Here is a 27,192-nt window from a genome sequence, read left to right on the forward strand (position 1 = left end):
CATAAGCGGAATCTACATGAAAGAAGTTTCAGTTTAGCACAAAAAAAAATCATGAATGAAAATTGTCAACTAGAGCTACCGAAAAAAAAAAAACTTCGTTCACAACATGCGAAGTATGACATATTTCACCTGTAAAGAATGGTTGAGAAAATAAATCATTTTCATCATGACCAAAATTTGTTGTCTTTTTCATTCTACCCAATCCTTTACGCCGTGGAACAAAAAAGCGACCTAAAACCCAAAAAAATAGAAAAAGAAAAGTAATTTTTGTAGGTTATTTATTTTGCTTTTTGGATTGGAGTGATTGACCTAAAACCCAAGCAAGAATAGTTTCGCAGAACTTATGACCCGTTTCTTTCACAGCTTGTCGTGGGAAGAAGTAGAGTCATAAGGGAATTGATTCATTAACCACTCACAATATTATTTTAGTTAATGCATAAAGAGACACAAAAGGGATCATCTTGATATTTCTCCTGACATAGGGGCCACACGGGAAGGTTGTCACACGATAGAAGGCCAATTGGAAAATAACCCATTCATGTAATAGTGTTTGCAAACTCATGGAGCTAGATTTATGTTTCACTACTCCCACCTCTGCTCATAAGCTAACTTTGAGTATCTTTAGGTTCAAATTTCCCTAACCTTTTATATATGCAAAAAAAATCTTTGCAGAATCATTATATAACAAAAGTCAAGTTGTGGGTAAAGCTGCTTCAAACGAAAGCCGCTGAAAGTTCAAATTTTGGACAACGGTCGAGCTCAGATACAAAATATGGCAGATAGGGAGGGATATTCAAGCAGTTGTTGGTAAGCCACTGTGTCTGAGTAGCGCCTCTGGAGAGGGTTCACGCCCTCGGAACTCCATAAACACCTGAAAATAATAACAATAACAATAAAGCTAGATCAACTTCTACCTCGAGTACTTCTTAACTGTTTGTCCTTAACTTTGAAGTTTCCGAAAAATTCTCGAGATTGACACAAGAATCTCTAGAAGATGATAGATGATAAGGTGAAATGAAAGATTACATGATTTTACTGAAGTCTCACCTCAAGTGGTGGTTTCCCACCTCCACGAGCAAGAATAGTGTCTCGGAATTTATGACCTAGTTCTTTCACAGCCTACCGTGGGAAATAATAGAGAATGTAAGATAAGTGATTCATTAACCGTTTGAAATATTTTTATCAGATGTTGTAAAATTAAGAATAATAATGGTGAAGGACTCAGGAGTAAGCCTTTACCTTATCGTTGTCCAATCCAGCTTCTTCGAATGCTGAGAAAGCATCAGCTGATAATACTTCTGCCCACTGCAAAAGTTAAGAGCAAGTTTAAGTGAGAATGCATGAGGGAATAAACATTCACAAGCCAAAACCTCGTAAAAGAGTGATGAAAAATTTATGATACCCTCCCCTCGTGAGTGTCCAAGTATCAAAGTGTCCAGACCGGCAAAAATGTTAAATATGTAAAATAAAAGAAGAATGAGATTTGAGCAAAATACACATAAGAGAGTTGATGCATACATTTATCTCTTTTATGAAATCAGATCTTAAGAGAAGTCTTTCTTTCCAAATTAAGATCTAACTCAGTTACCTTGTAACTGTAGTAACCGGCTCCATATCCACCTGGTACACACTAAACTGAATTAGAAGACCCGACGAAATCTATCACTTAATGAATGAACTCAAACTAACACAGTATAGTACCAGAAAAACTGTGGCGGAAACTACAAAGATGCTTGCTTTCGGGAAGCAGTGGGATAACTTGGGTTCTTTCACACACTCTTCGATCAATATCATGGATAGATTCTGTCCCACCAGGAACATATTTCATGTGTAACTCCAAGTCAATAATTGCATCTCGTATCTGCAAGAGTCAAAATATAATTGAAGAAAATGAGTATCATATTCACTTCATAAGATAATATAACATTCGGTAGGCACTTTTATGCACCGATAACTTTCTCCCCATCGGTGTTACATAATTTATAGGGTTATAGTAAAAAGATATCATTCACCACAAATAGACAGTGAAGATTTGCAAAGAAAAAAAAAAACAGGTCTTTGCAAATTCACCATTCAAACCATTAACACCAAAGGGATGTTATTAGCAATGCCTTTCTCGGGCGTGCAACGAAATCTCGAGTCTTGGCAACCACTTTTCATATAAAACTTCATGGGAGACCATCTAACCTGACGAAGGATATATATGCCTGCACAGAATGTTCTTGATGCAAGGATGCTCTTATAATCTTCTTTGGAAAGAGTCTCTCCAGTTTCATAGTGGTTCGCAATGCTCATTAAAGTACCCCTGTAGAATCAGTTCACATTATATATATATATATATATATATATATATATATATATATATATATATTGAGAAAGACATTGGTATGTGGCAGAAGTACCTATGGTAACACCAATTCTCCATGAACTGCGAAGGCAATTCAATAGCATCCCTCTCTATCTGTCGAACACCAGAAACAAGAGCTTCATCTTCCTTAGTTAGCATATGTTGAAGGGCGTGACCAAACTCATGAAAAACCGTCTTAACCTACATATATTTCGACAATTTACATGAGAAATATGGGGAGTAGGAGTGGGAACAGTCCATATTCAATTCAGATAAAGAACAGAGAAAAATATAAGACCATCACATATTGATGACTAGAATATTGCTAGACGAAATACAAATGACTCCAAAAATACCATTCCAACAAGGGTAGTAACTGGCAAGCCAAAAATATCACAGGCTGGTCTGATTTCTTCATAGTGAAACAAGGTCATGACAAACAACAAGCTTCAGATGCAGCAGAAGCCATATGGAGCCAACAAAGAAGCATAGGCTGATTAATGTGTAATGGGAAATTTGAATTTAAGGTTTGATTCAGCCCCTGATTTTCAGATAAGATGGCAAGGTGTAAAGGAGTGCAGATATACTCTATGTCTAAGGCTGCCGAACTCCCACGCTAAAGCTGGCAAGCTCAAATAACCCCCACAGTGAGTTGTAAAACATCATCTTTGGTCAAATCAAATCTCATATGTTTTATCCTTAACATATACATAAAAGAATGAATTAAGTGTATTAAAAAAGTCCTGAAAGTGTTTTCTTTGAAGTGACAATTACCTCATCGAAGGTCATTAGGCTTGGCTTGTCCCCAACTGGCGGTGTTTGATCGCAAGCTATATGAGCAACAGGCAACCTACTGGGATCACCATCACGTGCAAGAGCACGCCTACGACTAACAACCTCATCCGTCCATGCCCCTCCTCGTTTTTCAGAAGGACGAGAATATGGATCAAAATAGAAATATGCAATTGGTTTACCTGCAGAATCTTTTACGCGATAAAATTTGACATATTTGTTCCACACCTGTTAAAAAGTATAACTTACATCAATCGAATCTGAACAACGTAATATATTATGTTTAGTTATTTACCATAGTAGCAAAAAAAAAAAAGAAATTTGTAATGTTACTGGAGCTAGGCCATCAGCTGGATCAATATCAATTTCGAATAGCTTCTTTGCAAGGTTGAAAAGGCCATCCATGACTTTCGGCAATGAAAAGAAACGACTCCCGTTTTTCTGTAAAATTCATGAGAGGAAAAGAACACAGTATCTTATCCCACAAAAGTTCAGAATATACTGGGAGTAGGTAAATGGTAACAAAAAAAAAAGATGTAACATGAATATTATGTTTTAGTTTTTCCTTGTCGGACACAGAAAATACGTACTGTGCTGGTATTTTAGGGCATTTTGAATGTGTTTTCCTAAATGGTTTGATTTGAAAAGACGTATAGAGGGAACTCTTTTTACTACAATATATGTTCTATCGTAAGGAATGACTGATGACACATCGATCATAAAAGGATAAAGACAGTCATCAGAAACTGGATAAAGACACGAGTCTTGCCTTGATTGCGTCATTCTTAGACTTAAAAAGTCTTCTGCTCCAGAAAATAATATCCCAACCGCTCAAATCACTAGCTTCTTCAGCACTCTGATCCCGAGAGAAATTCCGAAGGTCCTCCATATCTGAAAGGCGAAAAACAATTGTTGCATATGTAACCTTTATTAACGTAACAGCATGCATATTAAAGTTACAATTGTAGAATTAGTGATTTTGAGTTCCATCAAAAGCTACAAATTACTAATAGACTTATAACCTAATGTAATCTACGGCTTTTGACATTTATTCTTGCAATATGATTATTCAAACTTTCAAAAGAAAAAAGTGATATTGAAAGTCTAAATAGGTAAATGCATAACTGTTGAAAAGAAAAATTAGATAAAAGAACATAAAACCTTCCAAGCTCGTAGGCTGAAGGCGCATGTGACTCATCCTCAACCTCAAATTAGGGACTAAAAGGGAAGACCATGTTACCTTGAACTCCAGCTTTCCAAGCAGCAGAGCGAAGCTTTTCAAGAAGTTCTTCTGCTTTATCAACAGTGGCCATTTTCATTGTCATGGTTAACAGAAAAGAGAAAGGTTTGCTATTTAAGTTTCTAAAAATGGAGAAAAACAAATAAATGATAAACCATACCTCAGCATAGTTGTTATAACCAAGAAGTTTAGCTTGCTCCAACCTAAGCTTCAAAATTTGGTTAATAATTGGTGTGTTGTCCAGATCTTCATCAGAGGCACGGGTTTCATAAGCTCGGAAGACTTCCTCACGCAAGGATCGATTAGCTGCACATTGCATCACAACGAAAAAACTTGGATCGTCCAATGTAATTACCCATGGGCCATCTTTCGCAGTAGCATTTTCATGACCCTAATATAGAAGAAATATAGGTGTAACAATTACGAGAAGGTAAATACATTAGAAATTCAAGAAAATCGTAGAATTTGAACATGAACAAGTTAGAAACCTTGGATGCTGCTGTTTGTGCTGCTAGACCAAGTGCTGAAGCAGGCAGTCCTTCAATCTCCGATTTGTCTGTAATTAACCTTTCAAACTTTTTTGTGGCATCCAAAACGTTCTCCTCAAACTTTTCAGATAATTTTCCCAGCTCCTAGAAACATGACATGGCAGCAGTAAATCGGGATATGACCAAATGCAACAAACAAAGAGAGCATTTGGTCGAGAATTACAATACTCGTCAAAATGAGAATTATCATCTACTTAATGAATGTTTTGGAGTAAACTAAATACCAATTTAAATGCACAAAAAGCACCTGATTTAATCTGTTAAATTGCTCTCTTTTCTCATCTTCAAGAGAAACACCGTTAAGATTAGCGTCCTTTATGTGGGCTGAAAAAATGAAATTATAAGAATAAGACATGTTAGCTACTATTGCAATCACATATATCTTACGTCAGTGATTCGTAAAGTACTTCTAAGTTCTAATTTTGGTTCTGGAGTTAATTCTAACTTTAGATTTGTCTCTGAATAAGACATGTTCGAACTCAAATTAAATCTCCTTATAACACCATGGCCTCAATTTACTCTGCTTTGAGCATCCCAAATGCTCCAGCCAACCTTGACCTAATGGCGTGACTTAAACGAATGAAACTCTTATTGACATAAAAATTACCTTCGACTACACGTTTACGAGCATCACTCAATGTCTGCCAATCTGAAGATTCTCGAATTGATTTGAACGCATTATAAATAGGTTTGCTTTGTGCCACTCTAAGATTAAACTTAACCATCAATGGCTACAATAATAGAACATAAAGATCAGCACAAAAAACAGATACAAACAATTTTTGTTAAAAAGTTCTCCCTAAATTTCTTCAAACGCGATAAAAAATCAAGAACAGATCACAAACACAATGTGCTTTTAATCAAGCCATTCTGTCTGTTCATCATCCACAGAACGAAAATCTTTTAAAGTGAGAAAATGATGAGTACCTGAACTTCTTCAAATGCTATTCGAAGTTCAGGAGAATCCTTAACGGATTTAAGGTGACAAACCATTCTCCAAACTATTAGTTCGCGGTCAATAATCTTCTCCAATGGATCTACCAGGTCCGGCCATATAGGTTTTACTGTTTTTTTCCAATTCAATCAAATCATTCTCCTGCAAATTTCAACCAAATCATCAATTTAGAACTTATAAACCCCAAACTATAAACCCTAAGAACACAATCAACAACTTTTTGGTATTAAAATTTGAAACATTAGAACTTATAAATGCCCATTAAAACATTAAGAATCAATCAAAAGAAACAATACAGATAAGATAATAATGAATCAATAATTCTATATGAAGGAAAAAAGGAACCCTAGAATTCCAAACTTACGAGTTGCTTCAGTAATGCTCTGATTCCTGGACGTATATGTTTAGGTTCAATGACATCATAAGGCGGGAAAACAAAATCTTGCAAAAGAGGATTACTTTTCAATTCCAGCATTTCTTCTTCTTCTTCTGACATTGCTGGAGGAGGAGTTTCGAAAGCCATGAATGAAGAGGGAAGAAGTACAGAGAAAAGTAGCGAAGGTTAGTGAGAGAAAGAGGAAGAAATTGTGAAATGTAGAGAGAGAAAGAGGATTGGAGTATAGAAATGTTGGTGACATATGAGGACAGTTATAACTTTTTTTTTAGTTGAAAAGACGGTTATAACTTAACAAGAAAAAAACGGGACCTTCCAAGAAAAATAGTAAAATGCCACTTGACCTGATTATTTTGGTGCCCGAGATATAGCAGGAGGATGACATGGCATGTCTTGAACGTGCCACGTAATCACTCGAGACAATATATTATGGGGTTTCGTAATAGTATTGTTGAAAACTTTGAAACAACAAACTGAAGCATAGGCGGAGACGATGTATTTAACATTATACCCATAACTTATGGATATTGGTGCACTTATTTGGAAGTTGGACGAGAGAGTACTATAAATGGCAATCCATCGACATCATGGATGCTATAATTATTCTTGGGAAATATTAATCAACGTGGAGTAATGAGTAATCTATCCATCCGCCAGGACCGTGTGGTGGGGGTGCGGGCCGTGCACCTGCACAAGGCTCCACACCACACGGCCCCCCATTTGTTGCTTTTTAAAAGGTATAGCAGTTTACGGTTAAGTAACAGCGAGTTAAAAATTCTAACATCTAAACTGTAGCAGCTCTGTTGGTATAATACTTGCATATCAACTACCTCAAGAGGTCTTGAGTTCGAAGCCATTGCCGAAAATTTGGATTCTTTTTAATAACAGAATGTTTATGTGCTTTGCTCTTTTTCTATACGAGCACAACACTTGTGTCTTTTTTTCTGTTTCTTTTTTGAGAGCACGATGCTTGTGTGGTTGTTAGTTGATTGCGCCGTACTCAATTTCAGTTTGATTTTAATACCTTTTTAGTTCGTAAGTTTTTGCACATCAAATAAGTATTAAAGACTGCAAATAAATCACTCTCCATCACTCTTTAGCGTATGTGATGGAGACCATCTTCCTATTGGGCCTCACGGCCATGGTGATAGTGGGCCTCACGGTCAAGAAGCTACATTAGCGTAGTTTCTATAATTAAGTATTTAGGGTTTCCATAGTTATGAGTCTTAGCAATCAAGGAAAGTATTATTAGTAGTTATCTTATTTCCTTATTTGAGTCTATCTAGGAAAGTACAATCTCTATATAAGAGAAGTCTAGTCTGTCTTTGTTAAGCAGATCAGAGAATATTATCAACCAAGTTTATTATTAATCAAGTTTATAGTTTATCGTTATTTAAAATCAGTTTTATTTCATTAGTTTAGTTTATTAACAATGGTGGATTCCATTACTTTTACGCTTCCGCAACAATCTACATCAGCTGGTATTCAGAGCTTTAAGAATCTGGGAACAGATAATTTTTTTTTAAATACTTCTCATCTTGAATGTTGGAATAATCTTCCGCGTTTAGGTTGGGATCCTTTAAGAGATGCACAACAACTCTATGTTGATCGAAAAGATCAAAACAAAATTAATGTCGATTCCAAAATTCCTATGTTTGATTATCAATATCATATAGATTTTTGGATTCAACAAATGGAAGATTGGTTTATAAACCAAGAGGTTCGTGATGAAGATAAGGCTTTTATTCTTGAACAACACTTGTCTACAAGAGTGTATGAAAAATACAACGAGATGCAATGGAGACTCGTTAATGAAGGAAAATCGTTCGTAGATGATTGGAATAAAGTGAAAAGTATTTTTCGATATGCTTTTCTCCCTTTACATAAATACTTATCTTTTATAGAATCTCAAATCCAATCGAACAAATTATTATCCGAAATTCCTTCGACTACCATGGTCAATATTATTGAAGGAGAGGTTTTTGATAAAAAAAATCCTAGTTTTTCAATAATGGAGGAAGAAAATTTCGATGAGCCAGATCAAGAAGAAGAAATTCAACTGACTAACACAAGCTCGAATAAGTTGTTTGATCCATATATGATTCCGGGAGACGAATTAGTTGTGTCGAATCATAAAATACTTTCTCCTCCATTGATTTCTTCATGGCTTTCAACTTCAAAGAATCATACAAACCAATCTTCATGGCCATCCATTGTTTTTCCAAGAACAAGACAGGTTGTATATGTGACCTCTTTCGTCAAACTAAAAGACGACGGGCGATGTCGCAATTTACTAGACGTATCTACGTTGGTATTGCTTTTGCGAGTATCTTGGCAATATATGTTTCACATTATAATTGGTGATATTGTCAATATTTTTCTTCTTCGGATTTTCGGCAATTTTCGTGAAAAGTGGGAACTGAGGATTGCCTTCAAACTCGTCGCCGAAGTTACCTTCAACATCGCTGATATATATCCTCATTACTTGGACGATCCGCTTTATGACAACACCAACTTGGGGGCAAGTTGTTCCGCAGCGGGGGAGTATGATGGAGACCATCTTCCTATTGGGCCTCACGGCCATGGTGATAGTGGGCCTCACGGTCAAGAAGCTACATTAGCGTAGTTTCTATAATTAAGTATTTAGGGTTTCCATAATTATGAGTCTTAGCAATCAAGGAAAGTATTATTAGTAGTTATCTTATTTCCTTATTTATGTCTATCTAGGAAAGTACAATCTCTATATAAGAGAAGTCTAGTCTGTCTTTGTTAAGCAGATCAGAGAATATTATCAACCAAGTTTATTATTAATCAAGTTTATAGTTTATCGTTATTTAAAATCAGTTTTATTTCATTAGTTTAGTTTATTAACAATGGTGGATTCCATTACTTTTACGCTTCCGCAACAATCTACATCAGCTGGTATTCAGAGCTTTAAGAATCTGGGAACAGATAATTTTTTTTTAAATACTTCTCATCTTGAATGTTGGAATAATCTTCCGCGTTTAGGTTGGGATCCTTTAAGAGATGCACAACAACTCTATGTTGATCGAAAAGATCAAAACAAAATTAATGTCGATTCCAAAATTCCTATGTTTGATTATCAATATCATATAGATTTTTGGATTCAACAAATGGAAGATTGGTTTATAAACCAAGAGGTTCGTGATGAAGATAAGGCTTTTATTCTTGAACAACACTTGTCTACAAGAGTGTATGAAAAATACAACGAGATGCAATGGAGACTCGTTAATGAAGGAAAATCGTTCGTAGATGATTGGAATAAAGTGAAAAGTATTTTTCGATATGCTTTTCTCCCTTTACATGAATACTTATCTTTTATAGAATCTCAAATCCAATCGAACAAATTATTATCCGAAATTCCTTCGACTACCATGGTCAATATTATTGAAGGAGAGGTTTTTGATAAAAAAAATCCTAGTTTTTCAATAATGGAGGAAGAAAATTTCGATGAGCCAGATCAAGAAGAAGAAATTCAACTGACTAACACAAGCTCGAATAAGTTGTTTGATCCATATATGATTCCGGGAGACGAATTAGTTGTGTCGAATCATAAAATACTTTCTCCTCCATTGATTTCTTCATGGCTTTCAACTTCAAAGAATCATACAAACCAATCTTCATGGCCATCCATTGTTTTTCCAAGAACAAGACAGGTTGTATATGTGACCTCTTTCGTCAAACTAAAAGACGACGGGCGATGTCGCAATTTACTAGACGTATCTACGTTGGTATTGCTTTTGCGAGTATCTTGGCAATATATGTTTCACATTATAATTGGTGATATTGTCAATATTTTTCTTCTTCGGATTTTCGGCAATTTTCGTGAAAAGTGGGAACTGAGGATTGCCTTCAAACTCGTCGCCGAAGTTACCTTCAACATCGCTGATATATATCCTCATTACTTGGACGATCCGCTTTATGACAACACCAACTTGGGGGCAAGTTGTTCCGCAGCGGGGGAGTATGATGGAGACCATCTTCCTATTGGGCCTCACGGCCATGGTGATAGTGGGCCTCACGGTCAAGAAGCTACATTAGCGTAGTTTCTATAATTAAGTATTTAGGGTTTCCATAATTATGAGTCTTAGCAATCAAGGAAAGTATTATTAGTAGTTATCTTATTTCCTTATTTGAGTCTATCTAGGAAAGTACAATCTCTATATAAGAGAAGTCTAGTCTGTCTTTGTTAAGCAGATCAGAGAATATTATCAACCAAGTTTATTATTAATCAAGTTTATAGTTTATCGTTATTTAAAATCAGTTTTATTTCATTAGTTTAGTTTATTAACAATGGTGGATTCCATTACTTTTACGCTTCCGCAACAATCTACATCAGTATGTCTCTCCAGAATTTTTCTTTCTCTTGGTCATAGACCTCTCCGCTCTTTCAAGTTTATTCTAGGTCAAAATATAATGGACAATCATACATTGAGAAGATGATAGTTCAATATTTCTCGTATCTTATCAAACACTAACATTTGATTATCTCAAAAAGATGTATTTTGTTATCATGGGAAAAACAAACAAGCTTAAGTGTTAATTCCTTATTCTCGTAGTTTAATGTTTATGTCGTAAACTTAAAAATAATGTTTTATGAAAAAAAAAATAAAAAAAGACTCGTTAAAATAGAGAAGTTTTACACGAGGAGTGTTGCGTCAATCATATATTAACATCATACATTGAGTTTGGACTCGTCAAAACAAAAAATTGAGGTAAAATAAAATTTCAATTCTCGTGTTTTTCATATAAAGGGGCCCGTTTCAAATTTGGCATCGGGCCCCTAAATTGTCAGGCACGGCCCTGCCATCCGCAACCATTCAACCAACATTAAATATCATTCAACATTCGCATTGCAGTTGGATAATCTCATCGAGTAATTTAATGTAAGTAATGGAGATGACAAGTTATCTACATATCTTATTGCAAATGGATCGTCAAAAATAATGACGGAACATGGTCATTACATCTAAAAAACGAAATTTCGAGTGAAATGGGCGCAAGCCAAACTTTCTTATTAGGCAAGGTTCTGGCCATCAGATATTGATTACAAGAGGTCATCGTAGAAAGAAAAAAAAAACGCAAACAACAATGTACGCTCTGTCATTGGCCCTGCATCGGACATAAGTCAAGTTAGCAACCTTATTAAATAGAAAGGCAATTATTTAAAGTTGATATTGTTTAGTCATTGCTATCTTGAATGTAATATTGCACCCCTTTTGTTGGCTACATAAGCTGTTAAACGATTTCTTATATGTTTTTGGGATACTCGATGTATTTCGGATCACCTTGTAAGTTGTAACCAGTCTTATTAGTGAGTGAGACTCTTTAGTGAAGTAATATCTTCCTTTTCTTTTTTTTTGTCGAACTAAGTAATATCTTCCTTGGAAAAAGCAAAGTAATTGCACCACAATCTTATATATTCTATGGCAAAAAATTGTTGAGCACCATTGGAAACTGTCAACCACGAGTCGAAAAGTGACGTGGCTAGTCCCAGTAGATCAGACCCTATGGAGAGAAAAAAACGGTATGATCAATTGGGACTTGCCACTTTACCTTTCGACCTGCGATTGTTTCTATTTTCGAGTCATTTAGAACGATTGCTCGTTGGCGTTCCATGATACCTATCCTTCTTCCTAATTACTTTTTTTTTGGCTTGTTGAGACAATGAGACTCACTCCTCTCTACATTCCAAAATTATACACCTTCGAGTCTCTCGTCATGCTACTACTACCCGGAACGGCTTTGGCGCCTGAAAACCACCAGCGAGGATTATTGTAAGATCCATTACCGACTCTCTACGTGTCCAGAGATAAAACCTTATTGATTATGTTCTTTCTAGTTCGAGAAGTACTGAATCAAATTCTTTTCACATCATAACAGAAGATCTTTCAAAGTCCTTTCTCTTCCGAGTTTTAGCCATCAGCACTTTCTCTCTCTAGATTTTCTTTCTCTTTTCTTTCGCCAGAGCTATTATCACTTTCTCGCTCTAAAATTCCCCTTGTAACAATGGCGAAACTCTTAATTTCATTTCTTCTTTCATGGCTATCCTTATTATTCATTCTCACTCTCTCTCTTTCATTCGATATCCCTTCCGCTCAAGAACAAGGTAATTAATTCTAACTTCTTTGAAAACCCTAACTTCAAAATATGTTTTTTTTTTCTTGATCTTGATTTTTTGTTTATTGAAACCCTAATTTCAGGTTCACCATACATACAATTCATCTTCAATTCAACAGAATTTCCATCTGAAGATGATTATGATTATATAATTGTTGGAGGAGGAACATCTGGTTGTCCATTAGCAGCAACATTATCCCAAAATTACAAAGTTTTACTTCTTGAAAGGGGTGGTCATAACGATGAATACCCTAATTTGATGAATCAAGAAGGATTCTTATCAACAATTACCCAAGTTGATTCATTTAATTCTCCTGCTGAAGCTTTTACATCTGAAGATGGTGTTCCAAATGCAAGAGGAAGAGTTCTTGGTGGAAGTAGTGCCATTAATGCTGGATTTTATAGCAGAGCTGATCCTGATTTTTATCAAATTTCTGGGTTTAATTGGGATTTAGATTTAGTTAATCAATCTTATGAATGGGTTGAAAAATCTATCGTTTTTAGACCTGAATTAAGAAATTGGCAGTCGGCGATTCGTGATGGATTATTAGAAGCTAATGTTACTCCTTATAATGGGTTTAATCTTGATCATGTTTATGGAACTAAAATTGGGGGAACTCTTTTTGATGGATCTGGTAGAAGACATAGTGCTGCTGATTTGCTTACTCGAGCAAAATTTTCTAATATTAGGGTTTCTCTTCACGCTAGTGTTGAACGTATTCTTTTCAATATCTTCTCTTCTGGTACGTCTTCTTTCTTCAATTCTTTAATTTGATAGTTGCCGGAATCTGATCCACCGGCCAGATTTTACCCCCAATCTGACGCACAGTCATAATTCAGTTCAAATTCGAGTTCAGAATTGAACTCTCAATTGCATTTGAGTTCGTCGATTTACTTGTTTTTTTTTTTTTCCAGTTCTTAATTTTGACTGTTGCCGGAATCTGACCCACCGGCGAAATTTTTGCCCGCCAATCTGACACACAGTTATAGTTCAGTTCAAATTCGTGTTCAGAATTGAACTCTCACCTAGTCTGTTGACCCACGTCTTAATGTGGGTGAAAGTCACATACCATTACTGTCTACTTTTTCTAGGACTTAAATATCTTCGATTTATAGAAACATGGGTTATGTTCACCCACGTCAAAGTAAGAATTAACCGCTAAATTAACTAACCAATCCGTTTTTTCTGTTATGACGGTTGGAATATAACAGAACCAATAGCCGGAAGATCAAAACAAGCAGCAATCGGGGTCGTTTATCGTGATCAAATCGGACGGCATCACCACGCAATGTTACGTGGCAAAGGAGAAGTGATAATATGCGCTGGGGCTATAGGAACTCCACAACTCCTCCTCTTAAATGGCATCGGATCACGACCATATCTCTCATCGTGGGGTATCCCAGTGGCCCACCATCTCCCTTTCGTGGGCCACTTCATGTATGATAACCCACGGAATGGTATTTCTTTCATACCCCCAGTTCCACTCGATCAGTCCCTTATACAAGTAGTTGGAATAACAGAAAGTGGGTCCTATATAGAAGCAGCATCAAATATAATTCCATTTGTGTCCCCACCTCGTTCAGCTTTCTTTCACAGTTCATCTTCTCCGTTATATTTAACGGTAGCAACCTTAATGGAGAAAATAGCTGGTCCGCTTTCGGTCGGTTCGTTGAGGTTAGCTTCTACTGACGTACGGGTTCAGCCGGTGGTCCGGTTCAATTATTTTTCGAACCCGGTTGATTTGGGTAGGTGTGTTGAAGGGATGAGGAAAATTGGTGAAGTTTTGAGAGGAAGGTCAATGGAGGAGTTTAAAACTAGGGAGGGTTTTGGGAGGAGGGAGTTTAGGTATGTCGGACCGGGATTACCGGTGAACCAGTCAGATGATAGATTAATGGAGGATTTTTGTAGGAGTACTGTTAGTACTATATGGCATTATCATGGAGGTTGTGTGGTTGGGAAAGTGGTGGATAGTGAGCATCGTGTGATTGGTGTTGATGGGCTTAGGGTTGTCGACGGGTCTACCTTTTCTATTTCTCCTGGGACCAATCCTCAAGCTACCTTGATGATGATGGGCAGGTTAGTTCTCAATCCGACTCGTTTGAATTTGAATCGTTTGAGTTTGACTTACGTTTGTCATATTTATTCTATGTTTGACTCCATTTAAACCAAAATTAGTCTGAATTAGTCATTTAGACGAGTCCGATGCTTGAGTCGGACAAAAAGCTAATATTTTGAACTCAACCCGAGTTTTAGACGATTCATAAGATAATCTATATCTTCAAAGATGTAGTTGATTTGAAGAGAAAACATTGATAACAAAATGTGCTAACTTTGATGTTTTTTTTTTTTTTTTGAATGTGGGCATGAAGGTATGTGGGAATGAAGATGATTGAAGAAAGAGAGCAAAGTGATGATGAATGGCTGGATATGAACAAATTAAGCTAATTTTGACTTGGATCTTCTTCATTTGACAATTACTATATGTTTTTTTTTTGTCTTTGTGTTGCTTTCAATCTAATTGTAATTACTTTAGAGGTGGGTAAATGAAGAGGCTTGTTGTGAATATAGCTAGGGTATAACCTTGTTGATTTCTACTCTGATGAAATTAAGAATTTGCATACCTTCTAAATTTCTAATGTGTGTTCCTACTCCTAACCAAGTTTTGTTTAGTGGTAAGTAATTTTTGTTAGTGTCATTTACTCGTGCCATTATTAGCAAAATCTTACTATCATATATTGAAAGTACTTGTTACCTGGTCAATCTCTTTCAAACATGAAAGAAAAGTCTAATCTTAGATGGTAAGAAAAATCGAAGAATTTCAAATGTATATTTTATCTAACTTCTAAAAAAGTGAAATGGAGCGACATTGTGAAAATAATCCCACGTGGGAAAAAGACTATCTAGCAATCAAGAATATAATGTCTATGTCCTCTCCACTTATTGTCAATTGATTTTTAGTTGGAACACTACAAACTTAACAGACATGATAGAAGCTGGTGGTGATAATGTTAAAGAAAAATTTTACATCTTGAGTTTTTAATTTCTAGAAATAAAATGTATCATCTCCGTCGCATTCGTGATTCGTAGGCCTGAGTTGTCAGGCAGTATATCACTAATTATTTTAAAACTCGTTTTTTTTTCGAAAATATTTTATTCTGAAACTCAGTATAGTCAAACCTTTTACCTCAAACAAAGGAAGGAGGGAAGAAGAAGAGAAAGATTCCCCATCCATTTTCAACTCTTTTCTTCTTAAATTCAAGCTATTCATCAAATTTATATATGTCTCTTAGTCTCTCTACATATATACAGTTAGAATGGGAAACATGTTTGCTCAAATGTTGCCTTCTCTTTTCGGTAAAACCCCGGTTCAGGTCCTTGTTCTTGGTCTTGGCTATGCTGGAAAAACTATTGTTCTTGGTAAATATCCCTCTCTCTCTATCTCTCAGTTGTTGTTCTGTTTTCCATTTTGTTATGAAATGTTTAACACTTAATTGTATTTCAGATCGATTTCAAAAAGGAGAAGTCGTCGATACAATTGCAAGTATGACCTCTCTCTCTCTCTCTGTACTTGTTGATGAACTAACTAATTGTATGTCAAAATTGTGGAACTGCAGCAGTTGGATTAAATTATGTACAAGTGAAGTATAACAACATCAATTTTGAATTTGGGGAGCAAGGTATAATGTGGGATCTTATTTGCAATTAATTACTAGGTTTTATATGAAGACTAAATGGTATTTTAAATTTAGTCCCCTCTTTTAACAATTCTAGACAAGTATACCCCCTACTAATTCAGATCATTAATCTTCTTTATTAAGATGAAAAAACTACTTAGATAAATTTGTCGAAAAACAAATAGTCTGAAATATGTTATTATGATTTGTTGAAACAGGTGGTCAAATCAGTATCAGGTTAGTCTTTCGTAGGTCCTTTTTTTATATTTCCCAATTGCAGATTTACAAATGAGCTATTCAATTTTTCATTTCTCTAATTTCGTCTCATACAGACCGTTGTTGAGACACTATTGTTCTGATGCTCCAGTTATAATCTTTGTAATTGATTCAAATGATACCAAAAGGTTGTCAGATGCGAAAAATGATATTCATGCGATCATTGATGTATGTCTCTTCTTCCTTTCTGTTATTTTTTTCATCATTATATTTTTTCATCATTTCGTTCTTTTAAGGCTAAACCTTATAATTTTAAGTTCTAATGAACAAATACTCTTAATTGAACCTTTTAACAGGATTCCGGGTTAAAAGATGTATTACTCCTTGTGTTTGCTAACAAACAGGTATATCTCTCGTATCTCTCAAAATGTGATTTCAAAGCTAGGTCGAAACGTGATAAGCCCAGTAGTCACACGTGATGAACCAGAAGATGCTATATGTGAGAAAACATGTGAGAATAATATCAAGTTAAGAAAAAAAAAGGTCTCGTGACTAAGTAAATAATATCTTGGGTCTCTCAATCATTATCGATTATTTTGAGTCCCATATCCACAAACTTATCGATTCAAACTTTTCAAATGACTATCTCAAGATTCCCATTTCATACTCAAGTTCTCAAATTTCTCATGACGATTTTCTATATTTTTCTTTTAATTTGATTCTCAATTTTCTCATGGTTTACTTAGGATCTCCCTGGTGCACTTGATGATACTGAGTTGACAGAGACCTTACAGTTGCACAAGCTTAAAAATGCTGAATGGGCAATTTTTAAGACCTGTGCTATAAAAGGTGAAGGCATCTTTGAAGGTTTAGATTGGTAAGCTCAGCTAACTTTTGTTGTTAAACTTGAAAAAGAAAATCATCCAGTGCTACAAAATTTCTTGTATCGAGACATCCCCCGAGTACGAAAACACTAATATTTAAGAAAGTTGGAGGAAATGATCTCATTGTTTTTCCGTATATAGTTAGGTTCGAACTTTGGTCTCCCCAATAGAAAGATATATACTACGAAAATGATTTTTTTTTATATTTTTCCTGATTAGGTACCACCAAATGGCCAAGCCAGGGCTTTATTCTTGAACGGCTGAACCCCATGGTTAAGTTCTCAAAAGTCCACTCGAAAGTCGAACCACATAACATTCCGAGTTACTTGAGTTGCCTATGAATCCGGTGTCTAGGCACTCGTCTGAGAAAATTTAGGACCCAACAAAGTGTGGTCTCTCTACATGTTTATACTAATTTCCTTCAATTTTTAGGGTTGGCATATGTTAATCTCTCTGAAAAAACTCATCATGTTTATGTAAGACGAATATGATACTATCCTGCAGTTTTTTGTTTTAAGTTTGATGATATGAAGTGGTTTAATATATAAATGCAGGTTATGCCATAAACTCCAGTCAAGAGGTCGCGTCTAACTAGACAAGAACAATACCAAATTGGTCTGCATATATAGATGATGAACAATTGATTGAATTTTATTTCTTTCCTTATTAGCTTTTGGATTTTGGTGGTTCTCACTCCAAAATAAAAATGCTTAAACACAATGTCATTTGTTTATGTATATCACAACTTTTTCTGCCAAACCTTAATTTATGTTTTCATTCCTCTCGGTGTTGTATTTTTGTTCAGCTTATATACTCTTAGTTCGTAATTGTCCAACTCAAAATCAATTGACAATGAGTGACAAGATCTAGACATGGTATTTTTATTTCAATTGATAGACATGGTGTTGTTAGTTACTAAATCACCATTTTCTCATTTCAGACTATTCTCGCACAAGAGGGTAAGTAGATGTTGATTCTTTTAAACATACTTAGGTAATGATAATTTTCTTTTTATAATCAGATATAAAATCTAACTCAAGGACTAAATTGACTTGCGTCGTATTTCAGAATGTTTGTTATATTAGTCTGACTTGTGATGTCTGACTCCCATGAACGTCTGATTTGACTGATTTTATGTCGATCTAAGTCAGACAGTTGAGATTCAGACGGTTCAAACGAGTCAGACTCGGACAACGAGAAATAAGATCATGTGGCCAGTCCATGTCCATTTTACAATATACAGAAATACAAAGGTGATAGATACTACATTTAGTTGTTAGTTGCCTACCTGGTCCCAGGTCATATGAATGAGCCAGAGATGGCAAGGAGTCCGAGAACTTCCTTCTGACTTGAAGTATTGTACGAGTCTCACTAATCAACTATTTCCAGCATAAATAAAATAGTAATTACAGCTGTGTCAGATATTGATCTGGCAATTCAGACTTGAAGTAAGTCTGACTAAAGTGGGTCAAAACCTAATTCAGACGTTTTAAACTCGACGGCACACTTGTCAGGACTAGACTCAAAAATATCTCATCATATTATTGCAGAAGAAAATATACCATATTTTCGTTACAGCTTTTGTTTAAGTCGGATACCAAATGGTCTCTATAATATGAATGTAGGTGTACGTGCTTGTCTCTTCTTCCGATTCATGATCTGAATATAGTGTCTATTCTTACTCTAAAATAAAGATGCCTCTCTATGTTCAATCTAGAATTTGCGCTTATGTCAAGTGCAAAATGCGATTTTCAGAAATCAGGTTTCTGTGATTTCTGTGATTTCTGTATTTCCGCTCTCAAAAGGTAAGGGTTATGGAAAATTTCGAGTTCTTATGTTTTATGGTATCACTACCAAGTACCAACACCAGCACCGCGCCACAAACACAATCGCCACCACCGCGGCATAAACACAATCACCACCACCGCCAGCGCACCACTAGTCAAACCACGATCGTGACAACGGCGACCCCACACCGTACCACCTTGAACACTATAAGTATCATAAGAAAAATCAAATGACAATACAAAATTTGTAAGCCCATGAATGTCATAGGGTAATTATTAGATTTTTGCAGGTGATAAATAAGACAAGCACGAATCACCCAAATCGCTGAGGGAGAAGAAGAGTGTATAGAGTGGTCTGACTATAATGAAGATGTTATACGATTCAAGTCGAAGAAAATATCGTCTAATTATATGACTTCTTTTTTTAGAAATCGACTACGATCTACGTTAGTCGTTACAAGACATTGATACATCATGAATATGTGATGAGCATGATAACCGTCTAATTTAAACCATGATGAAATAGACCTAAAGCCCGACAACTTGAAGGAGGCCTAAAATCCTAATTATATGACTTAACTAGCAGGAAAACACTATTTTGTCGCACTTAATATAAGAACTTTAGAATTTAAAAGAGTTAATGTTATCATATTTTCGCAAAGCCGTCTTAGCTCAGCTGGTAGAGCGCACGGCTTTTAACCGTGTGGTCGTGGGTTCGATTCCCACAGACGGCGACTTTTGAATTTTTTGCTCATTTCTCTCAAACTGTTACTAGTTAAATTACAATCCTATGAAATCATTATTGTTTAACTACACTACTTCTCAATGTGTTTTTGTTTTCGACACGGTGGATTGAGAATTTGAAAATAAGGTCCGTGGAATATGATATCCGACATTAACAAACTTTATAGCTATTGGAATGGTATTCAACGACACTACAATACTGATATGCAGTAAGTCCTAAATAATTTTCTCCATAAAAATTGTGCTTTTGATTATTTCTTAACGAGACTACTAATATTAACACTTCCATTCATGTAGTTGTTTGGGTGTGAGTTTAAAGCTAAGAAGAAGATTAGACTCACCTAGAAAACAAATTCCTTTACCCACTAAGATTATTAGCAATTGGCTCCATTGAAAGAAATAAAATGTTGATTAAGTTAACAAGCTAGATTGAATTATTACTTCCAACTTGTTAATTTGTAATCAACTATCTCAAAGTGCAATACAATTGTTCAACACTCAAACTCTCTTATTGGTCACAAGACTATTTATAAACTATATTGGACAAGAAAAAAGCAAATCTACCAATTAAATACAATATGTAAGTAAGATCTTGGGTTTGTTATTTGTGGTAAATATTTCATGAGTGGTTGTTTTCAATCCTCTTCTTATGTGGAAACACTAATGGGAATGTTTTAATAATTTAAGATGAACCAGTAATGGAGCATGTTTTGATATAGACAATATAGTGATAATTATCTAGCTTGGGTCATTGTCAAACAAATTTATGATGATGTCTTATCATCACTATCTTCCAAGGTTATAAAGTTGGGGAAAATAATTGATATATTTCATCATGGGGAGCTTGAAACCCTTTTATACTTCAGTCGATTCTCAACAAATCCCATTAGCATTCTTTATGAATGGTTTTCACAATTAAAAAAAGTGATATGAAGTGTTGTTGACATGTATACATCTAGGGTTTGTGTTGGTTTCATCATCTCCTATACAAAAAGAAAAAGATTGGTTTCAATATTTTCACTTGTTGATGAGTCGTGACCAAGTGATTTTGAATCGATCTCTCTTGCTCGATGTGAACAACTACTAGTGGACAACAGTCTGTTGTCGACTATTTGAATTAAGCCGAAGTCAAATAAATTAATAATGAGTAGACTAAATCACCAACTTAAACTAAGCCAATCAAACCATCAACCGACTCAATTTGGTTTGATGCGGTTTGGTTTGATTACTTCAGTTGATGAATCCAACCAAGTTCAATCAACCGTGTCAAAGAGAAGAACAATGGAAAAACGGGAGATTTGCTGTTTGGACCCCCTTTCTTATAATTCACTTGCTGTTTGGACTCCCTTTTTCCAGAGTTGCATTTTGGACTCCCTTTTCTAAAAAAATGTTAAATATAACAATCCCAAAATATTTTAGACTGTTATACCCTTCTCTCTTTTTCTCTCTCTAGAATTACCCATGGCATTATTAGCATCCTTTAACATGTCCTCTTCATTTTGGGTTACCTACTTACCTTATTACTGTTTTTCTCTTTACAACTTCATCATCTTCATCCATGGATTATTTTGTTACCCGATTAGGAGGAAGAGGAACAAAGGGTGTAAGAAGAGGAACAAAAGTTGGAGGGAGAATGAAAATCATCACCCAATCTAACAACAGTTGTCCACTAGTTGGGCTCCCCAAATCAAAATTCTATCTCATGAATCAAATAGTGATTTTCTTCAATTAACCAGCAAACTAATGATTACAAAGAACATGTCTTTTTGGAAGCTTCCAGCCCATCAACAACGTCCTGTTGCTTCTGCCCAAAATGTGGCAAGCTTTAATCATCATACTAATTTAAATCTTATTTATAGTGGCTAGTTACTGCCCTAAATCATGGGTTACTTTCAGGTTCTATTAATGCATTAATGAAAGGAAGTTCAAACCTAGTTTACTTTCATTACCTCAATTGAGGTTAAAAGGATGTGATGGGATTTCGGCTGGTTACCTATGATTTTAGGGATTCATTCTTCTCCAATGAGTCCTATGCAAACATATCTTGATTTTACTTAGATGGAGGAAGAAGATGAATTAAATTGAAGAAGAAGAAGATGAGTCAAAACTACTTGAATTAAATAAATTAGGGAGTCTAAACTGCAATATCGATTATGTAAGGGTAAAGTGGGATATTTTTAAAGTATAACTTTAAAAACGGAATATTTTTGGAAGATTCCGTCAAAAGGGAGTTCAAAATGCAACTCTGGAAAAAGGGAGTCCAAACAGCAAGTGAATTATAAGAAAGGGGGTCCAAACAGCAAATCTCCCATAGAAAAACTATTTAGGTTTTACTACAAATATATACATACATAATAACAAGTCCCTTTTCAAAAACCCAAATTGAAACCAAACTCTGTTTGGGTTGATCGATTTTAAACCGAACAAACATTATCCGCTTCAGCAATTGTCTCGGTTGTGATGGATCTGACCAACTCTCTTGTTTTGTTCTCACTCACCAGAACAATTAAAATTACCAAAATATATCTATAAATTAAACGCCCCCAATAATAATATTACTGCAACGCTGGCCATATGGATCGAAAACTTCATATATAAATGAGGCGGTTGTGGTAATAACTTGGCACGCCTTTACAACTTCCCATCAAATTATTTTTCTTCTGTTAAAAAGCTGAGAAAACCCTAGTACAAATATCAGTGTCCGGACAATATTGACATCATCTAGTATATGAGATACAATCATATAAGTGTAAAAGGAAAGGTCCAATAAGCAGTTGGCACTGGTACACTATACAATTTTGGGACCCATGATGTTTTCTTACCAAATATTCTAGGTCTAGTCATGTCTCCAATATCTATTATGTATAAACAAGAATATCAAATTGGGCCCCATGCCGATCCAAAAAGAGATTTCATGATCCGAGTGTTGGATCTACAAGGATTTTGGTATAGGGAGAGCATTTTTTAGAAAATGCAGTGCATTAGATAGGGAGAGCACTCTTTTTAGAATAGGGAGGGATAAACATTTTTTTTTTAATATTCCAAATTTATACTTTGGTCCCTCCCATCAAACTATTTTGGACCATAAGAGAGAGAAGAGAGTATCCTCCTGTTCGACTAAAAGCCTTCGAGAGAGAAGAGAGAATCATGTTCGACCTAAACCCTAGATGACTAACACAACACTCATCTCCATAGAGAGTTTGTAATTCTTGTTATTGCTTGATTTCTCCATAGATTTTTAGGGTCTTAACACTGATTAAAGTAACTTTTGAAGATTTCAAGTATCAATATCGCAATGAAGAATACAAACAAGGATGTAACTCAAAAAATATATAAGCGACATTCACATAAAAGAAATTTCGCTTAGCATAAATAAAATTCATGGATACCAACTAAAAATTTTAAAAAAATTCGGTCAGGGCGGTTGAAAAAACAGACTAATTTCAGCCATCTCAGCCGAAATTTATTACTATTTTCAGCGGGACCGACCGAAATTTGTCATCTTTTTCAATCGACCCAACCGAAATTTGTCATCTTTTTCAACCGTTAAGACCGAAATTTGTTGTCTTTTTCAGCCGATCCTACCGAAATTTGTTGTCTTTTTTCAAACGATCCAACCGAAAATTCTTTACGAAAAAAACGACCTAAAACCCTAAAACGTTTGTTCAACCATAGAGGAAGACAAGAAAATGATATTTCTTTACCCGAGACATATTATCTTCATTATAAATGTCTTTGTTTAAGTCGGTAACTTCGTATAAGTCGATGTCCTTGTTTAAGTCGATGTCTACGTTTAAGTGAAAAGAATCTTCTTTCTTGATGTAAGTTGCCTCCTTCATTAACGGTGGTTCCTCATCCATGAGATCTTGAGGAATCATTAAAAGCTCGAAACTAAGACTACAGTGATGGTAAACTTTGCAAGTTTTTAATACTAATGGTGATGTTGATAGTAGTGACGATATTAGGGTTTTGATTGTTTATGTGAGAGAAACTACAAGTGAATAAAATATTAGATTTATTATTAATTTTTATCTAAGTCCTTCTATTTTGGCACTATTTATTAAATGATCCTTATAACGCCCTCCCTAAACTGATTTAGTAAAGGAAGAGCAAATACATAAATTGACCTTTCTAATGCACTGCCTTTACTAAATAGTGCTCTTCCTATACCAAAAGCCATCTACAAACATCAATTAGTTAGAGAGTTTGTCAAGTTGTACAATAAGAATGTTACTTCTTCAATGTTGGTTTCAGATAGAATTGACATACATTATTGTAAATGGAAGTATTTATATTCATGTATTTTTCATATAAAAAATGATGGTACGTTCGGTTAAGTACTCCGGCCGGGATATTAATCAGGCATACTATCACGCCTGTCTCCGTATAAGACATGCTTTTGTACCAATTGTATTAGCCCAATGATTTGTGAAGATAATTATTCACACGAGAAAGTCATTGTATGTTGCAAAGATGTCGTCAGTGTCTATCAAAGTAGTGCAAATTGACCGAAACATCCGAGTGAGAAGATATCTTAATTGTGGTTAAAAATGAAAACTCTTAACTAGTGAGGTTAGTGAAAACGTAAATCTTAAGAAAACTTATGTTTGCAACATGCTTGCAAACTCAAAACTTTATAGGCCACAATGGAACAAAGAAGAAACTAAAGCTATGAAGTAAAAGAGACTAAAATAGATGATAAAGAATGTTAAACTTACACACGTACAAGAGCAACAAGCGACCAAGAGTTAAATTCATACATATTCTAAAGTGTACAAAAAGTAAATGTGTTTTTTTTTTATAAAATAGACTAAACCAAACTTATAAGTATTAAGGATTCCTAAATTAACCAAACTGTTTTCTTAAATTGAAACTTCTAATTTGGTTTGATATCTTAAACCAGAAACAAAATGAAACTTTAAATTTCCTAAATCTAGGTTCATCTAGGCTTTTATGAAATGGGCGTTATCATGTTAGTATGCCCACAATCAAATATTTTATGTCTGCAACGGAGATAAATACTAGCTGGAAGAGCACTCGATGACGCAATTTCATCTTACTATACATTGCAAAGGGAAAGTTGGGAAAAACGCCATATCTGATCAGTGTGGATTGGATTTCTGCCAGGTTTTAGAAGTCGTTGCATGAGAAACCTATTTACACAAAGGTTATTTCCAGCTAGTCATAAATTCTTTCAACTTTTAACTTATACCTTTATAAGTGGTCTCTCAACAAAAAAAAAATTATCTAATTTTTAGGGGTGTGCGAAAATAGACCGAACCAATCAAACCAAACCGATCCAAACCGGTCCACTCGGTTTTCTAACCAAACCAAACAACGAGTGGTTTGGTATGGTTGTAGATTTTCAAAAACCAACTGGTTTGGTTCGGTAAATGGATGTAATTTTTAGGAACCATTAAAACCAAACCGAACCAGTTAAGTTCAATTAATATTTATAATTGTATGTTTACATATTTTTTCTAAAATATATATATCATATCTCCATAATTTCATACAAATACAACAACACCACTACAATATAATGTTACTAGCTAGTATTATATTAAACATGTATCGATAATATTACTAGCTACTACATAATATTTCGGTCGGTGGTCTGCACATGTCTTTAATGTTTTAAACGTTTTTCGACGTATTATGTTAGTTTGATTGTTTCTCCAGATTTTTAAAGAGTGTTTTCTTGATTTTATACGTCAGTGTATGAAGAAAGTAACTCGATTCGCCAATTTTCATGGAGAACAAATTGTTTTATGGATGGTTTGGTATCCAGTAGCTAGTATCCAAACCGCTTATGATGGTTTGGTTAGTAACCGAACCAAACCATGAACGGTTTGGTAATGGTTTGAAAAATCACTAACCAAACCATGGGCGGTTTGGTAACGGATGATACCAAATTACCGGAACCAACGAACACCCCTACTAATTTTGCTGTTTTTAATAGTTGGTTATCTGCCTTATCATTTCTTATGGCTTAAATTCGAGAAGGCAGCTGCTTTAGAGACATTGGAAATGTTTTAGTGGAAAGAAAGTTTAAAAGGGACACCGTGAAATTCTTCGATCGAGGCAATATGTAAGGGGACCAAAGGGTCATTCATTTTGAGACTCCCTTGTACCACCGTCAATACCGTCTCTTCTCTCTCTCTCTTTCTCCACTTCTCCCTCGAGGGTGAGGCAACATCATCCATGAGAGTTTCACATGAAACTTAAGAGTGAGAGAGAGAAAGTCAGAGAGAGCATGAGCGAGCGAAGGATAGGTGGTATACTGGTATGTGCCGGTGGTAATTGGCATTACGTGGTTGCCGATGGTGGTCGGCTACTGATGGTGGTCGGCTGCAGAATATCAGTGATGATGGTGAAGTTTGAGAATACGGGAGAAGGAATATCTAGCAATCAAGCATATAATGTCTAGGTCGTCTCTACTCATTGTCAATTAGTTGTAAGTTGCATGACCACAAACTTAACATGAACAAGGTGAACAAAAGAGAGAAAAGAGAACGAGACGAAAAAATAAATAAATTGACTTTTTAAGTGTTTAAAGTGAGATACTTCTAACTTAATCAAGTTCATTGAGGGTGTGTTTGGTAGTAGTTTGGGGAATCGTTTCTTACGGGAGTATTTTATCTCTTCAACTACTTTTGTCGTCTTCACCGGAAAAAAAAAATAATCCAAGAACATATCTCTATATATCTACCTCTATCTTGAATTTCAGTATCTCTCCTTCTCTAAATTTGCTTTATCTATCTAACTTTGTTTTCAAGAAACCTCTACTCTTAACGGTTGCTTTCTTTTCCCTTTTTTTAGACTTTCAGTTTCAGATATTGTTTTCCACTTCTTTCCTCCAAATTTAGCGTGCAATCCAGTTAAGCATCTTATAAACGTTTCCCACCGTTAGATCAAATCTCAAGGGTATTAGTTTTTGTCTTTATAAACAAACTAATGCCTTCTCAGGTTGCCACTGACCAGTTTCACTTTCCAACTTCACCTGTATATCAAAATAGTCCTTGCATTTATCATGTTCTTATCCTTTAACCCCTATAGTATAGAAACTTTAAAGCATCCCCTTGATAACGGTTTGTTTCCGACTATAACAGTACTCATTCAAAGTTAAATGTGGCAACTAGTAAGGGGTAAAACTACCAAATTATGTATAAGGAGGCTAATTTATATACGCTATAAGTTTGTTTGACCGGTGGATTGGCACTTAGGATTTTGTATCCGTGTATCTACTTCGAACATTTGGAAGTCACAAGTCGATACTCAGTGGAAGTAAAAATCCACGATTGATTAATTTATTGTTATTAAAGGTGAATGATGTCTTTTACAGTAGTTTAGATGACCTCTAGGATGTATAAGTGTCTTTCAGAGACAGTTTTGAACATATTCAATCGTTATTATGTATCAAAGGCGAATAATGCATGATACATAATCGTATACGGTAATGATAATCA

At 35.2% G+C, this 27,192-nt stretch overlaps 2 protein-coding genes, 1 long non-coding RNA gene, 1 other non-coding gene and 1 pseudogene across 5 annotated transcripts; 4 read left to right on the top strand and 1 right to left on the bottom strand.

Moving 5' to 3' along the window:
* Positions 1-590: 590 nt before the first annotated feature.
* Positions 591-6,447, bottom strand: LOC147540027 (organellar oligopeptidase A, chloroplastic/mitochondrial-like; annotated as a pseudogene). The gene is made up of 17 exons (XR_015225682.1): positions 6,247-6,447; positions 5,855-6,023; positions 5,535-5,658; positions 5,175-5,251; positions 4,868-5,011; positions 4,536-4,770; positions 4,380-4,466; positions 3,898-4,030; positions 3,473-3,569; positions 3,122-3,367; positions 2,403-2,548; positions 2,188-2,305; positions 1,702-1,861; positions 1,589-1,620; positions 1,240-1,305; positions 1,048-1,119; positions 591-871 (listed from the first exon to the last, which is right to left on the bottom strand). The product of XR_015225682.1 is annotated as an organellar oligopeptidase A, chloroplastic/mitochondrial-like (transcript).
* Positions 6,448-12,033: 5,586 nt separating this feature from the next.
* On the top strand, positions 12,034-15,047 carry LOC147540028 (Glucose-methanol-choline (GMC) oxidoreductase family protein). The gene is made up of 4 exons (XM_086641990.1): positions 12,034-12,406; positions 12,501-13,160; positions 13,630-14,494; positions 14,788-15,047. Exons 1-4 carry the CDS (start codon positions 12,307-12,309, stop codon positions 14,861-14,863), a joined length of 1,701 nt encoding a protein of 566 aa, XP_086498116.1. The 5' UTR covers positions 12,034-12,306; the 3' UTR covers positions 14,864-15,047.
* A 685-nt stretch (positions 15,048-15,732) lies between these two features.
* On the top strand, positions 15,733-17,189 carry LOC147540029 (ADP-ribosylation factor 1-like). The gene is made up of 7 exons (XM_086643191.1): positions 15,733-15,835; positions 15,921-15,959; positions 16,033-16,095; positions 16,311-16,329; positions 16,425-16,536; positions 16,665-16,712; positions 17,055-17,189. The coding sequence occupies exons 1-7, from the start codon at positions 15,733-15,735 to the stop codon at positions 17,187-17,189; spliced, it is 519 nt and encodes a 172-aa protein (XP_086499317.1).
* Positions 17,190-19,640: 2,451 nt separating this feature from the next.
* On the top strand, positions 19,641-19,713 carry TRNAK-UUU (transfer RNA lysine (anticodon UUU)). Its single transcript has one exon. It is a non-coding gene; the product is annotated as a tRNA-Lys (tRNA).
* A 5,003-nt stretch (positions 19,714-24,716) lies between these two features.
* On the top strand, positions 24,717-26,930 carry LOC147540031 (uncharacterized). Its single transcript, XR_015226228.1, has 2 exons — positions 24,717-24,890; positions 25,686-26,930. It is a non-coding gene; the product is annotated as an uncharacterized LOC147540031 (long non-coding RNA).
* Positions 26,931-27,192: the final 262 nt, after the last annotated feature.

This window comes from Eschscholzia californica, unplaced genomic scaffold (assembly GCF_041429995.1).
Source record: "Eschscholzia californica isolate CP2 unplaced genomic scaffold, dmEscCali1.0.p SCAF_5, whole genome shotgun sequence".
Classification (NCBI taxonomy): Eukaryota; Viridiplantae; Streptophyta; class Magnoliopsida; order Ranunculales; family Papaveraceae; genus Eschscholzia; species Eschscholzia californica.

What these genes read in the sequence shown, in the direction of transcription:
- LOC147540029 (XM_086643191.1), top strand. Translation starts at nt 15,733, where the DNA reads ATGGGAAACATGTTTGCTCAAATGTTGCCTTCTCTTTTCGGTAAAACC. An exon ending in AGTCGTCGATACAATTGCAA is followed by an intron (nt 15,960 to 16,032) that starts GTATGACCTCTC and finishes GTGGAACTGCAG; the next exon opens with CAGTTGGATTAAATTATGTA. An exon ending in TTGTGTTTGCTAACAAACAG is followed by an intron (nt 16,713 to 17,054) that starts GTATATCTCTCG and finishes TGGTTTACTTAG; the next exon opens with GATCTCCCTGGTGCACTTGA.
- LOC147540028 (XM_086641990.1), top strand. Translation starts at nt 12,307, where the DNA reads ATGGCGAAACTCTTAATTTCATTTCTTCTTTCATGGCTATCCTTATTA. An exon ending in TTTCAATATCTTCTCTTCTG is followed by an intron (nt 13,161 to 13,629) that starts GTACGTCTTCTT and finishes GGAATATAACAG; the next exon opens with AACCAATAGCCGGAAGATCA. An exon ending in ACCTTGATGATGATGGGCAG is followed by an intron (nt 14,495 to 14,787) that starts GTTAGTTCTCAA and finishes GTGGGCATGAAG; the next exon opens with GTATGTGGGAATGAAGATGA.